At 47.1% G+C, this 12,827-nt stretch overlaps 1 protein-coding gene across 5 annotated transcripts in view; it reads right to left on the reverse strand.

The window, feature by feature from the left end:
• LOC126995648 (uncharacterized) overlaps positions 1-9,196 on the reverse strand; it is a 12,362-nt gene extending 3,166 nt beyond the window's left edge. Inside the window, exons 1-12 of one of the 5 annotated variants that reach the window (XM_050855391.1) lie at positions 9,113-9,181; positions 6,487-6,576; positions 6,089-6,282; positions 5,781-5,885; positions 5,069-5,176; positions 4,176-4,321; positions 3,528-3,689; positions 3,225-3,331; positions 2,358-2,469; positions 1,904-2,028; positions 1,205-1,307; positions 742-854 (exon numbers count right to left, since the gene is read on the reverse strand). In XM_050855391.1, the coding sequence (XP_050711348.1) occupies positions 742-854; positions 1,205-1,307; positions 1,904-2,028; positions 2,358-2,469; positions 3,225-3,331; positions 3,528-3,689; positions 4,176-4,321; positions 5,069-5,176; positions 5,781-5,885; positions 6,089-6,244 (1,237 nt within the window). In that variant the 5' untranslated portion in view covers positions 6,245-6,282; positions 6,487-6,576; positions 9,113-9,181. The other 4 variants (XM_050855392.1, XM_050855395.1, XM_050855393.1 and 1 more) reach the window with 4 other exon arrangements.
• Between the last annotated feature and the right edge of the window lie 3,631 nt (positions 9,197-12,827).

Raw genomic sequence — 12,827 nt, forward strand, 5'->3', positions numbered from 1 at the left:
TGGTATATTTTTATCTATCACATGAAATGGTACTATGAACTTTCCTAAAATCTTTTAAACATTTATGTAAATTGCAATATGAACTTCCAAATCAAATATAAATAAACCAGTCATGACAGTAATTTACTGGATGTAATTTCTCACCTCATGTTTCTCAGCATTTTCTGACATTTTTCACAATTTGAGAGGTCACTGCATTTCCAAAAGTAGCTCTTTGTGTAATGGCCTTAAATGTGCTTCAAGGCCTCGGAAAGACTTGAACCACGGGGTACCCTGTGGCTTGACACTAGAGGGCCTGCCTCATGTCTTGAGGGCTCGGGATAAAACATTTCTCCTGCGTCACTCATAAAGGCACATGTTTATACCTTGATAATGTCAGTATCTTGGTGGAAGAGTTTGCTCTCGTAACCATGCCAGAACCAATATGGCCGGCTCAGGGAATGGCAGGATATTCACCTATCCACAGCTGAGTGTAGGGAACCATTAATAATGGATATTATTTCCCAGTCACAAAATCATAAGGGTTAGAACAATTACAACAGCAGGCAAAACAAGATGGAGGTATTGACATGTATTAGTTTTACTTTTATTGTCTTAACATATTTTTATTACATTTTAGTATGTAGTGCATGGTGATTGAGTGGCAAAATGTGTTACTCATCATCCAGTTACGTATTAGATATACTCTGATATCTACAAACAACTCATGCCCAGTTACATAATTCATCATGCATGTCTAACCTTTTACAAGGTCATTCGTCCAGGCAGGGTCACCAACACTGTATGCACGAGGACGACCACCATGGTGGCGGTACTCCCACTCAGCGAGGCCCCATCCTTTACGGCCATTTATTCTGAAACAAAACGTTTATTGATCTGTAACTGCTATGGGTTTTCATTGTATGTAAACTATTTACCACAGAATGCTGGACCTAATACATTATTGTCATATTAATTGTATTAAAATGGCTTACTCATTTGCCATAGAGTTTGAAGGCAAAACCAACTAGAATATTGTGATAAAAAGCAGCATGACACAATTAATTCCATAGAGTGCAGATCTGCATTACAAGATTCATACAGTTGCCTTCACAAGTTAGAAGGCATACTAGGAATATTTTGTTTGCTACCTATGAGGTACAAGTTTCAACAGGTAGAAATTACTAAAAAACATCAAGCTGAAACAAATGATCAAGACCAATACCTGAAAGTGGCCATTCGCTCCACCACGCGCGTCTCCCACTCCCAGCCGATGTAGAACTCTGGTGCCTCTAAGACAGACACTTCCACAACGTACTGCTTCCCACCTAAGAATGGGCAGAGAATTTTGAAATATTGTTCATCATAACCTTTAGATGATTCTTTATTTAAAAAAATGGTCAGAGGAAACTTAAGTCAGAAAGAAGTAACCAATATATAAGACTTTGCTATTTGTAGTAAAGCTAATATATCACAGTGGCATAACAATAGTATCCAACTAACATTCTACTGACAGGACACTACATTGACTGATAATATACACAAAGTACAGATCTTTATGACCACTAAAGGATCTGAAAGATCTACCATTATTAGTACACTGTATACTCTACTATGTGGTTTCATGAGGAATGAAACACATTTTTCCTACATATATCAATTGTAAAAATGGGTTATATTCTAAGCCCCATCCCCATAAAAAGCTTGATATAAGAGCATCCTACCTAATTGAATATTGAGAAATAAACTCATTACTGTATACACCAAAAAAAAACAGTAGTTGATGTTTCAAGTTCTTCCTTGTGGGTGGAGATATACATTGGTATGGATGTATTTACTCCAAGGTTGCTAGTTGGTATTTCATAACCTGTTTAAATATGAGTGAACTAAAAACTACTGGTGCAGTAAACTCCCAAAGATTTACCTGCCACAAAGGAGAAGGCATAGTCTGATGGTGGGTGCCCATTCTCCCCATGCTGCCACAGGGGAAGGTTGACCCTGCTCACAGGCAACATTTTGCCGTCCTCATATATGTAGCCCATTTCCAGCCTGTGGTGATAAAGTGTGTTAGTTTCAATGAGTTAACAACCTTAATAAATTTGTTCTCAAGATCAGTAACTGCTAACACGAACAGAATTAAGTGCAAAAGTTTACTCAAGTAGTTTTCTTGATCATTCTTATGGCATTCACGATTTATTTATTGCATTGTTGATTTTTTACCATTTCTTCAAATGTATTGTCATGGTGACTATCTTCCATGGATAACCTCCATTCAGGGATTTCAGAGAGTATCAGTGTCATTTCTTTAGAATTTTTATATATGATCTGCAGTGCACACATAACTTTTCCCAGGGATTTCAGAGACCGTGACTACTCACTGTGTGCATGTGGCGGGCTGGCAGATAATACCCACATTACCCTGTAGACCATCTTTGGTGGCAAACATGTGCAGGCCGTACCGGTGCATCAGCTTCCACTCTCGCTTGTGGCCTGTAGGTTAGTAAGACATGCTCAGACTCCGTAGCTGTTTCATGTATCAGGTGTGTGGATTGAGAAACTTGTAGACTAAGAAATTATTAATGCATGTATTTTATATTTTTTATACTACTCAGTTAACTCAAGAATTTTTTGAGGGAGGTAATTAAGTACTGTAGTATAACATTCTAGGGATATTACCCTGACATTCATTAATTCAAAATGTCTACTTATGACAACTGATACAAATCAAGCCCTCATGTAATGATCTAAAAGAGTCAAATAAGGACTCCAAGTGACCTTAAGCCATGGCATACTGACTGCTAGCCATGGACAGGGACATAGAACCCCCAAGAGGATAAATCCTCTGGCAACCCATGGCCACAGTCAGTACATATTTGTAGGACAATTGACAACAGATGAATAAAAGAGTGATATATTGGGAAATGACTGATATAAACAAACAAGGGAAAACCATTCTTCATAATTATGATATGATGAAATCAAATGTATTTTAATGAACAATTTACACATATACTGAAAGCCAGGGCACAAGACAGAAACTAATGGAGATGTTTGGGAGAGGCCTAGTATATCCTGCAGTGGAATGATACACCCTGATGATAAGGATTGTACCATGATATGGAAGGCATAGTCAAATCAGGCTTGATCTATCCCCAAGCTTATTTATTCTCCAAACTTTCAATCAGTGATTGTTATAACTGCTAATCTGGAGTAGGGGGGAGTAAGCAACCCATTAAGCATCTCACCATAGCTGTGGTCCCTCATTGAATCAAGTCGAAGAACATAGGGGTGGCCGTCCACCACCACCGTGCCCTCTATGCGACCCATCTGCTCATAGTGGCTCTGGTGTGCCCTGCAGGCACAAGACAGGCATCACCCCTATATACATGTATCTCAATCAATTTTGCTATAACCATCAAATCAAAATGAACTTAACACTCAGTATTTCCCGATCTTCAAACTTCTAAAAATATTTAAATTAATTTCATAAGGTGTGCTTTATTAATGCTTCTGTGAAGTACACATGTAGTCAGGTAACTATTACTCACTCTCTGAGACCTTGGAAGTACTTGCGAGACCATGGCTCCCTGGCAATGCTCCTCGCCAGGGCCCTCGCATCCATGTCCGTGTCGAAGTCGAAGTAAGGTTGGTTGCTGGTCCATTGAACATCCAACTCCACCTGATACCTAGCCAATGGGCTGCCCCTCATCCTGCCAATAATGATGACCAAATCATATAGTCTCCTTGGTGATCAGTATGAGGAGAAAGTACATAAAGAATTTGTATGCAGTTGAGATGGGCAGATGATTGGGGAAGATGACTGAGCATATAAACTATATCATGTTTTGAATAAAAGAGTGGATAAGTAACATAGGGAGCTTGATAGACAACTGAATGAGGATTTATGATGGTGTGACAAGGAGAGGGTGGAACTGTAAGGTACAAACAGAATTGTGCCAGCAGTGGGCTGGGCAGACTACTTGTGCCTTTGAAGTAGCCTGTGTACATGCAAAATATGCGTTTCAAATATGCGTGTTATGCACCTGTACGGGTGCCCTGCGCATCATATATCCAGATCCAGAAAATGAGCCTGCTCATAGCAAGTACATTGTTACAACTGTATATTGTTGATTGGCTGCAATATGACATGAGTGAAAGACAAAATCCTGTTCAGAGTCCCAGAACAAGCCACATACTTCATGGGACCTTCGTACTGAATCTTCCAGGAAGCCATGGGCTTGACTGGGGTGATGCGCAGGCCCTCAGCGGCAAACTGACTCCCGTTCCCAAACATCATTGTGTCGGGCATCTTAGGCAGCTGAAGCAACCCCACGCTTGGGATCTGCGGGTAACATACATAACCTGTACAACACCAAACAAGACACATCATCCACACACCACACCACAGATAATGTGACCACTTCTGCATATGTACACATGAGTGGTACAGTAGCATGCATTTGCTCTTGGTGAGAGTTGTGTCTCATTGTGATGGCTGAGTACTCAAGTCTTGCTCAGTGTCACCAGATGGGAGGGGCAACACTTATTCTTTTGTAACCCCTGTGAGTGGAAAACCTATTGCCTCTCATTTTGCTCACCATGGTCATCTTACAACAGTTTATGTCGCCCAGTATGCAATTAGCAAAAAAGTGTATCTTCAACAATTTTATCTCCTTTTGCATTGCTAGCTGCTTGTATGAAAAAATTACACCACAGTATTTCTGAGTCAGAGAATTTCATGAAGAAAAAGAATTGCAGCAACAACAACTAGCAGTGGTAGTAGCTGTAGTGGTAATAACAGTAGTAACTAGAAATAGCAGTAGGTAGTGGTATTTCTATTTTATTAGTTATTATTATTATTATTATCATATTATATTCAGTTCAATATTTTAAATGTCAAAATGTAGTATTAGTATTATCATTTAATTGTTATGGCTATTATTATTGTTAATTATAATAATAATAATAATAATAATTATTATTATTATTATTATTTTTACTGAAATAAGAATAGGTATGGCCATTATTATTATTATTATTATTATTATTATTATTATTATCATCATCATCATCACCATGACTAACTCACCCTGAGGAAGAGAAGGCCGTTGATGACTCCCTTGGGGCGCCGCGCCGTGGCCGCCACTAGGTAGTAACCGTTCTCGTTGGCGGCGTTGAAATACACGGCGTCGATGGCCTGGTGTGTATGCGTGTGAGAGAGAGAGAGAGAGAGAGAGAGAGAGAGAGAGAGAGAGAGAGAGAGAGAGAGAGAGAGAGAGAGACTTAGCTATAACTGTGTATACTTCGATGAACTTATTACATAACTTACACAACATGGATTGGCATATGAATACTGATATATACAAATGGATCAATAGGTGGAAAATAAGGCAGGTACACTGATAAATTGACTAACTGATTGATGCATTGGTTGATAAGCAACGGATAGATATACGATCTAAATATAAAGGCGGTGTGGTGCTGATGATTGTTATTGTTATTATAACGGGGGCTATGGTGATGGTGACTGGCAGGGGTAGAGGATAACAGTGGCGGAACAATGATGGTGGTGGTTGTAATAATTGTAGGCTACCTAAAGATAACAGTGGTAGTGGTGAGGGTAGCAGTGGTGATGACTGTAATTCTTGTGTCGATTGTAGCAGCAATGGTTCGGTTGTAACGTGTTGGTGATGGTGGCAGGGGTGGTGAGGGTAGCAGTTCGGATGGTGGCAACGGTGGTGGTTGTGATCGCGTCAGTGAATGTTCGTTTACTTGTCGCCGCAGCCACGATCGGGTCTCACCTTGGGGTGGTCAGAGAGTGGTTGCACACACTCCATCAGCTCGGGGCGGTCGCGAGACTTGACGCCGTAGCCCACGTCGGCCCCAGAGCCGCCCGTCTTGTTACTCTGCCGGATCGACACGAGGCAGAATTTAGCTCAAACATTGAATTCACCAAGCAGGCGAGTAGCAGCCGTGGATGTGACGATTATGAACCATGTTGAATTATTATTGGAAGGTTATAATAAACTCAAGGCTAGTGTTATCTGGCGAAATTATGACATGCCTATCAACTAATTTGGAAAAGAAAGGTTGCCCTGTCGAAACTAACCCATCGGCGGACTTTGACCAGTATATAGAACACGATGACCTTGAGCCAGTACCAGAAGCCCGGGCGGCTGTACACGCCCAGAATCCTCGGCGGGGGCGTTGTGGACCACAGCACCAGCCAGGTCAGGGCCGCCACGCCCACTACCAGGTACAGCATGTCGCCTCCTCGCCCTGCAGCCCTTCACCCCTGTAACACTGGAAGTCGGCAAACTATTACATGCAGGCCCTATGGGAATATGGTTACCGATTATGGTCCATAAAATGTTAAATCTTAATAGGAAATCAAGAAAGTAATGAGTCGCTGATAATGTGAGATGATCCTTTCATAGGACTCCGCTTCTTAGTTGAAGGCTAAATTCATCACATACACACACACAAAGAAAAATCACCCGGTCTCACCCAGCCCGCCACAAGAGAGCTCCTGCTGGTCCGCTCCGCCGGCACTCACTGGTTATCACTCGGCACTCCGTCCCCCAGCCCTCCGCGTCTCTGATATAGTAATTTATCGAGATTAGCTTCCTTATCTTGTCAAGCGTTCATCTTTTGAGACTCGTGTGCTAAAGTAGCCGACACACTTATATCTCCTGCTTTCAGTTTTTCCTTTATGAATTAGGTAATGAAGCTAATACATATTATGTCGATAAAAAACAAATATTGCCCCCGCCATCAATATCTTTATTAGTGTTACCTTTATGAATATTAGACACTCAAGCCGCTCCGGACAGCACCACGATTATCTGAAGGTCATTTCTCTATCGAAGTAGCAACGTCTCCAGCACTAGACATTTAATCACGAGTAGGTTGTGTAAGAGTACAGGCGTCTCCTTCCAAAGAAATATTTGGTTAACTTCAGCTCGTTTTCATACAAGCTTGAAGCAGAAACAGACAGCCACAGACAGGCTGACATTGCAACAAAACACAATAGTTACCAACGAGAGGATATCCAAGTGATCCTAATAAGCGGCACACAACTGGACACATAAGTATAGGTTATAGTATTCCAAACCCATTAAAACAATGGATTATGAATAATTCCCAAGAAGAACCTTCTTCCGAAGTGGTAGATATGACTGGCGAAGCTGTGCGAGTCGAGTCTTTTATCAGTATTGAAGTTTCGAAAAACCCACATCGAATTTTGGTGTTGGGTTTATGTAAACGTGCCTGTATAATAATGTCATAACCATTTAAGGAAACTCACCAACTAACCTATTGCATGGCTTATTCACTCTTCAAAACCCTGCTCAGAGCCTAGTACGTTGCCAATGCAGAACCCGAGAGCGTGGAGCATTGTGTATATACTTGCAATGTGAGATCAGCAACGTCAACAGCCACGGACGCTTGCCCCAGCGGTAGTACTCGGCGGAGACTTCAGGCGTGCCAAAACACCTGTGCCTTGTTAATGTATAAATAGTGGCATCACTTTTTTCCTGGGAGACCAACCTTCCTCACCTCCAGACTCATTATTTGGGTGATAAGTATGTTATGTCACCCCAAGGCCACGCTCTTTGCTCTTTCACTTTTAAATGCTTTTTATTATCTTTTCTCGAAGAAAAGGCTGATCATTGTGAAGTTTGGATAAAAATTGGTGGGTCATCTCCAGCCTTGTACTAATTGTAGTACATGGATAACATTAATATCGCAGTTTGATATATAGACATTGCTATAGTGATTCTCGTGCATTATGGTACAGAGAAGGTGTATGTGTACTACACCTTAAAGAGCATCAAGGTCATTTTACGATTTCTCGTACAAAGGGATGTAACAGTATATTGCAAGTCTCTTTAAAGACTTCTTCACCTCACAAGCGTAGAGTAGTCGGGACAGAATCCTTTCAGCGCATTCACGTTGCCTTTACTTCTTGTGGCTCCTCGGAGACGTTCATAACTCATTGCTGTTTTTTATATTTTTTTATTAGGACCGCATCGCTCTAAACCTGATCCCCGACTTTTCTTATCTAGGGATGCACCGGAACCAGTATATCAAATTCCGGCCGGAACCGGAACTAGAAAACTTAGTGTTACTATTCACTACTCTGATATGGAGAGAGAGAGAGAGAGAGAGAGAGAGAGAGAGAGAGAGAGAGAGAGAGAGAGAATGCTGTTTTGGTGGTTAGAATTTTAGTTCTTAGGTTATTTTCGGCAATCGGGTTTTACTAGTTACAGAACCCTGTCAAATTATTTACGGTTGCCCACTGTTTCATCCCTAGGCACTCCGCATACGGCAAGGCCGACAAAGCTCTTTATTGATTTTTTTTTTCTCTCAACGAGTATACAGTCTTGACGTTGACAAACACGCGACCTACAGCAACGACAATACACGTGTATGGATCACACGACAATATTTGTTTGTTTAACTCATGGCGTGTCGCCTCCCTTGACCTAGTTCAGTCTTACAACACACACACATTCCCCACAACCCCGCACATGGCCGTCCAGCCTCCTCACGCCAAATTTTACTTCCCACGCTGTGAGTTGGGCTGCCCCTGGCGGCTGGCGGCACATGGCACAGGGCTCGGTGAGTCAGCTGCTTTTTTTGTACGTTGCCCATTAGTGGCATGAGGTATGTGCAGTGGGATAACTTCGGAGGGGAACATGGGAGGGGGCAGGGCCCCCCCAGAGAAAATTGGTCTTCTCGGGAAATTCTGAGAAAAGGAAAATGCAATGGAATTTGACGAAATAGATTATTCTGCATGGGCACGGACAGTTTTGGCGCCCCTCGTGGATCCCTTCATACGCCGCTCGCTGACTATGCTACTGATGAGGTAGTAGGTCTTGTTAAGGTTTGGGGCAGCCTTTATATTTTGACAGCATATGTAACAAGTGAAAAAATAAGAAAGACATGTCGATTCGTATTCAACATCTTAGTGGCTCGTTAACACTTTTTAAACACGTGTCAACTCTTAAGTACATTTTTTTGTCTTTCTCGTGTCAACAATGAACTTTCACTTTTTTTGCTGTCCTCCAAAACAACAACACGCGGTAGTTGCTACACTAATAGGTTCGAAGCGACACGCTAGGGCACTAACTTGGCTGCTCCGCCTTGGCACGCCACACCTTGCCGCCACCACGCACCACCGTACACTGCTGCTGCTGCCCTGCCTTGCCTTGCCTTCCGCCTGCCGCATCACTCTGTCACCCCGGCCTGCCACTGTTTGCCATGCTTGCTCCCTTTGCCCCCTCCCTCTCACCATGCTTGCCCCCCTTGCCCCCTCCCTTTCACCATGCTTGCCCCCCTCCCTCTCACGGCCTGCCACTGCTTACCATGCTTGCCCCTTTTGCCCCCCTCCCTCTCACGGCCTGCCACTGCTTACCATGCTTGCCCCTCTTGCCCCCCTCCCTCGCACGGCCTGCCACTGCTTACCATGCTTGCCCCTCTTGCCCCCCTCCCTCTCACGGCCTGCCACTGCTTACCATGCTTGCCCCTCTTGCCCCCCTCCCTCTCACGGCCTGCCACTGCTTACCATGCTTGCCCCTCTTGCCCCCCTTCCCTCTCACGGCCTGCCACTGCCACCATGCTTGTCCCTCTTCCCTTCTTGCCCCCCTCCTCTCACAGCCTGCCACTGTTTACCATGCTTGCCCTCTTCCCTTCTTGCCCCCTCCTCTCACGGCCTGCCACTGCTTGCCTCTTCCCTTCTTGCCCCTCTCCTCTCACGGCCTACCACTGCTTACCATGCTTGCCCCTCTTCCCCTCTTGCCCCCTCCCTCTCACGGCCTACCACTGCTTACCATGCTTGCCCTCTTCCCTTCTTGCCCCCTCCTCTCACGGCCTACCACTGCTTACCATGCTTGCCTCTCTTCCCTTCTTGCCCCCTCCTCTCACGGCCTACCACTGCTTACCATGCTTGCCTCTCTTCCTCTTGCCCCCCCTCCCTCTCACGGCCTACCACTGCTTACCATGCTTGCCTCTCTTCCCTTCTTGCCCTCCCTCCTCACGGCCTACCACTGCTTACCATGCTTGCGACTCTTCCCCTTCTTGCCCCCCTCCCGCTCACGGCCTGCCACTGCTTACCATGCTGGCCTCTCTTCCCCGGCTTGCCCCCCTCCCTCACCACTGCCATGCTTGCTCTCTTCCCCTTCTTGCCTCCCTCTCACGGCCTACCACTGCTCTCTTCCCCTCTTGCCCCTCCCTCTCACGGCCTGCCACTGCTTACCATGCTTGCCCCTCTTCCCCTTCATGCCCCACTCCCACTCAAGGCCTGCCACTGCTTACCATGCTTGCCTCTTCCCTCTTGCCCCCTCCTCTCACGGCCTGCCACTGCCACCATGCTTGCCCTCTTCCCCTTGCCCCTCTCCCTCTCACGGCCTACCACTGCTTACCATGCTTGCCTCTCTTCCTCTTCTTCCCCCCCTCCCTCTCACGGCCTGCCACTGCTTACCATGCTTGCTCTTCCCTCTTGCCCCCTCCCTCTCACGGCCTACCACTGCTTACCATGCTTGCCCTCTTCCCTTCTTGCCCTCCCTCCTCACGGCCTGCCACTGCTTACCATGCTTGCCTCTTCCCCTTCTTGCCCCCCTCCCTCTCACGGCCTACCACTGCTTACCATGCTTGCCTCTCTTCCCCTTCTTGCCCCTCTCCCTCTCACGGCCTACCACTGCTTACCATGCTTGCCTCTCTTCCCCTTCTTGCCCCCCTCCCTCTCACGGCCTCCCACTGCTTACCATGCTTGCCCCTCGTCCCCTTCTTGCCCTCTCCCTCTCACGGCCTACCACTGCTTACCATGCTTGCCACTCTTCCCCTTCTTGCCCCCCTCCCTCTCACGGCCTGCCACTGCTTACCATGCTTGCCCCTCTTCCCCTCCCTCTCACGGCCTACCACTGCTTACCATGCTTGCCTCTCTTCCCCTTCTTGCCCCCCTCCCTCTCACGGCCTGCCACTGCTTACATGCTTGCCTCTTCCCCTTCTTGCCCCCTCCCTCCTCACGGCCTACCACTGCCACCATGCTTGCCCCTCTTGCCCCCTCCCTCTCACGGCCTTCCACTGCTTACCATGCTTGCCTCTTCCCTCTTGCCCTCCTCCCTCTCACGGCCTACCACTGCTTACCATGCTTGCCTTCCCTTCTTGCCCCTCTCCCTCTCACGGCCTACCACTGCTTACCATGCTTGCCTCTCTTCCCCTTCTTGCCCCCTCCCTCTCACGGCCTACCACTGCTTACCATGCTTGCCTCTCTTCCCCTTCTTGCCCCTCTCCCTCTCACGGCCTACCACTGCCACCATGCTTGCCCCTCTTCCCCCCCCCCTCCCTCTCACGGCCTACCACTGCTTACCATGCTTGCCCTCTTCCCTTCTTGCCCCTCTCCCTCCCTCACGGCCTACCACTGCTTACCATGCTTGCCTCTCTTCCCCTTCTTGCCCCCCTCCCTCTCACGGCCTACCACTGCTTACCATGCTTGCCCCTCTTCCCCTTCTTGCCCCCCTCCCTCTCACGGCCTACCACTGCTTACCATGCTTGCCCCTCTTCCCCTTCTTGCCCCTCTCCCTCTCATGGCCTACCACTGCTTACCATGCTTTCCTCTCTTCCCCTGCCTCCCTCCTCTCATGGCCTACCACTGCTTACCATGCTTGCCTCTCTTCCCCTTCTTGCACCTCTCCCTCTCACGGCCTACCACTGCTTACCATTCTTGCCTCTCTTCCCTTTGCCCCCTCCCTCTCACGGCCTACCACTGCTTACCATGCTTGCCTCTCTTCCCCTTCTTGCCCCCCTCCCTCTCACGGCCTACCACTGCTTACCATGCTTGCCTCTCTTCCCCTTCTTGCCCCCCCCTCTCACGGCCTACCACTGCTTACCATGCTTGCCCTCTCTTCCCTTCTTGCCCCCTCCCTCTCACGGCCTGCCACTACTTACCATGCTTGCCTCTTCCCTTCTTCCCCCTCCCTCTCACGGCCTGCCACTGCTTACCATGCTTGCCTCTCTTCCACTTCTTGCCCCCCTCCCTCTCACGGCCTACCACTGCTTACCATGCTTGCCCCTCTTCCCCTTCTTGCCCCCCTCCCTCTCACGGCCTGCCACTGCTTACCATGCTTCCCCCTCTTCCCCTTCTTGCCCGCTCCCTCTCACATCATGCCCCGTTTTTTATTCCTTTCTTGCCCCTTCGCCCCTTCTTCCCTTCCACTCCCTCTTACTGTTTGACCACTCTTGCCCTCTTCGTCTCATAGCATGATGCCCTGCTTGTTCCGACGCGCCATCTCTTGCCCTTCGCCCCTCCATCACTTTCACTCCCTCCGATTACTTCCCCACTCTTGCCCCCTTCGCCACCTCTCCCTCCCACTCCCTCACATCTGGCCCAGTGCCCACTTCCCCCTCCCACTCCCTCCCTCACAGTTTTGATCTTCCCTTCCTCCCAATACAAAGCTTGCCCATCTCCCTTTCACCCACTCCCTCACTCAGCTTGCCCCTCCCTTCCTTGCACGCATTCCCTCACACTGCTTGTCCCTCTCATCTTCCTGCATACTCCCTCACACTGCCTGCCTGTCCTGTTTGCCCTTCCCCCCTTCGCTCCCCTCCCCCTCACTCCCAATGCTTGCCTCACCCCCTCCCATAACCTCCCTCATACTGCAGGCCAACAGTTTGTGTCCACCCTGCCCATAACAGAGATGAAAAAAAAGGAATGGGATGAAAAGTTAGACGCCAAGTGTTTAAATCATATGTTAGGACTGGCAGCTATATATACATTGATTGTGCACCTTTCTCTTCTAACATGTATGCTTAAACCTTGGCGCCTCAAAAATATTTAGAGAGCAAGA

This window comes from Eriocheir sinensis, chromosome 8, assembly GCF_024679095.1.
Source record: "Eriocheir sinensis breed Jianghai 21 chromosome 8, ASM2467909v1, whole genome shotgun sequence".
In the NCBI taxonomy this organism is placed as follows: Eukaryota; Metazoa; Arthropoda; class Malacostraca; order Decapoda; family Varunidae; genus Eriocheir; species Eriocheir sinensis.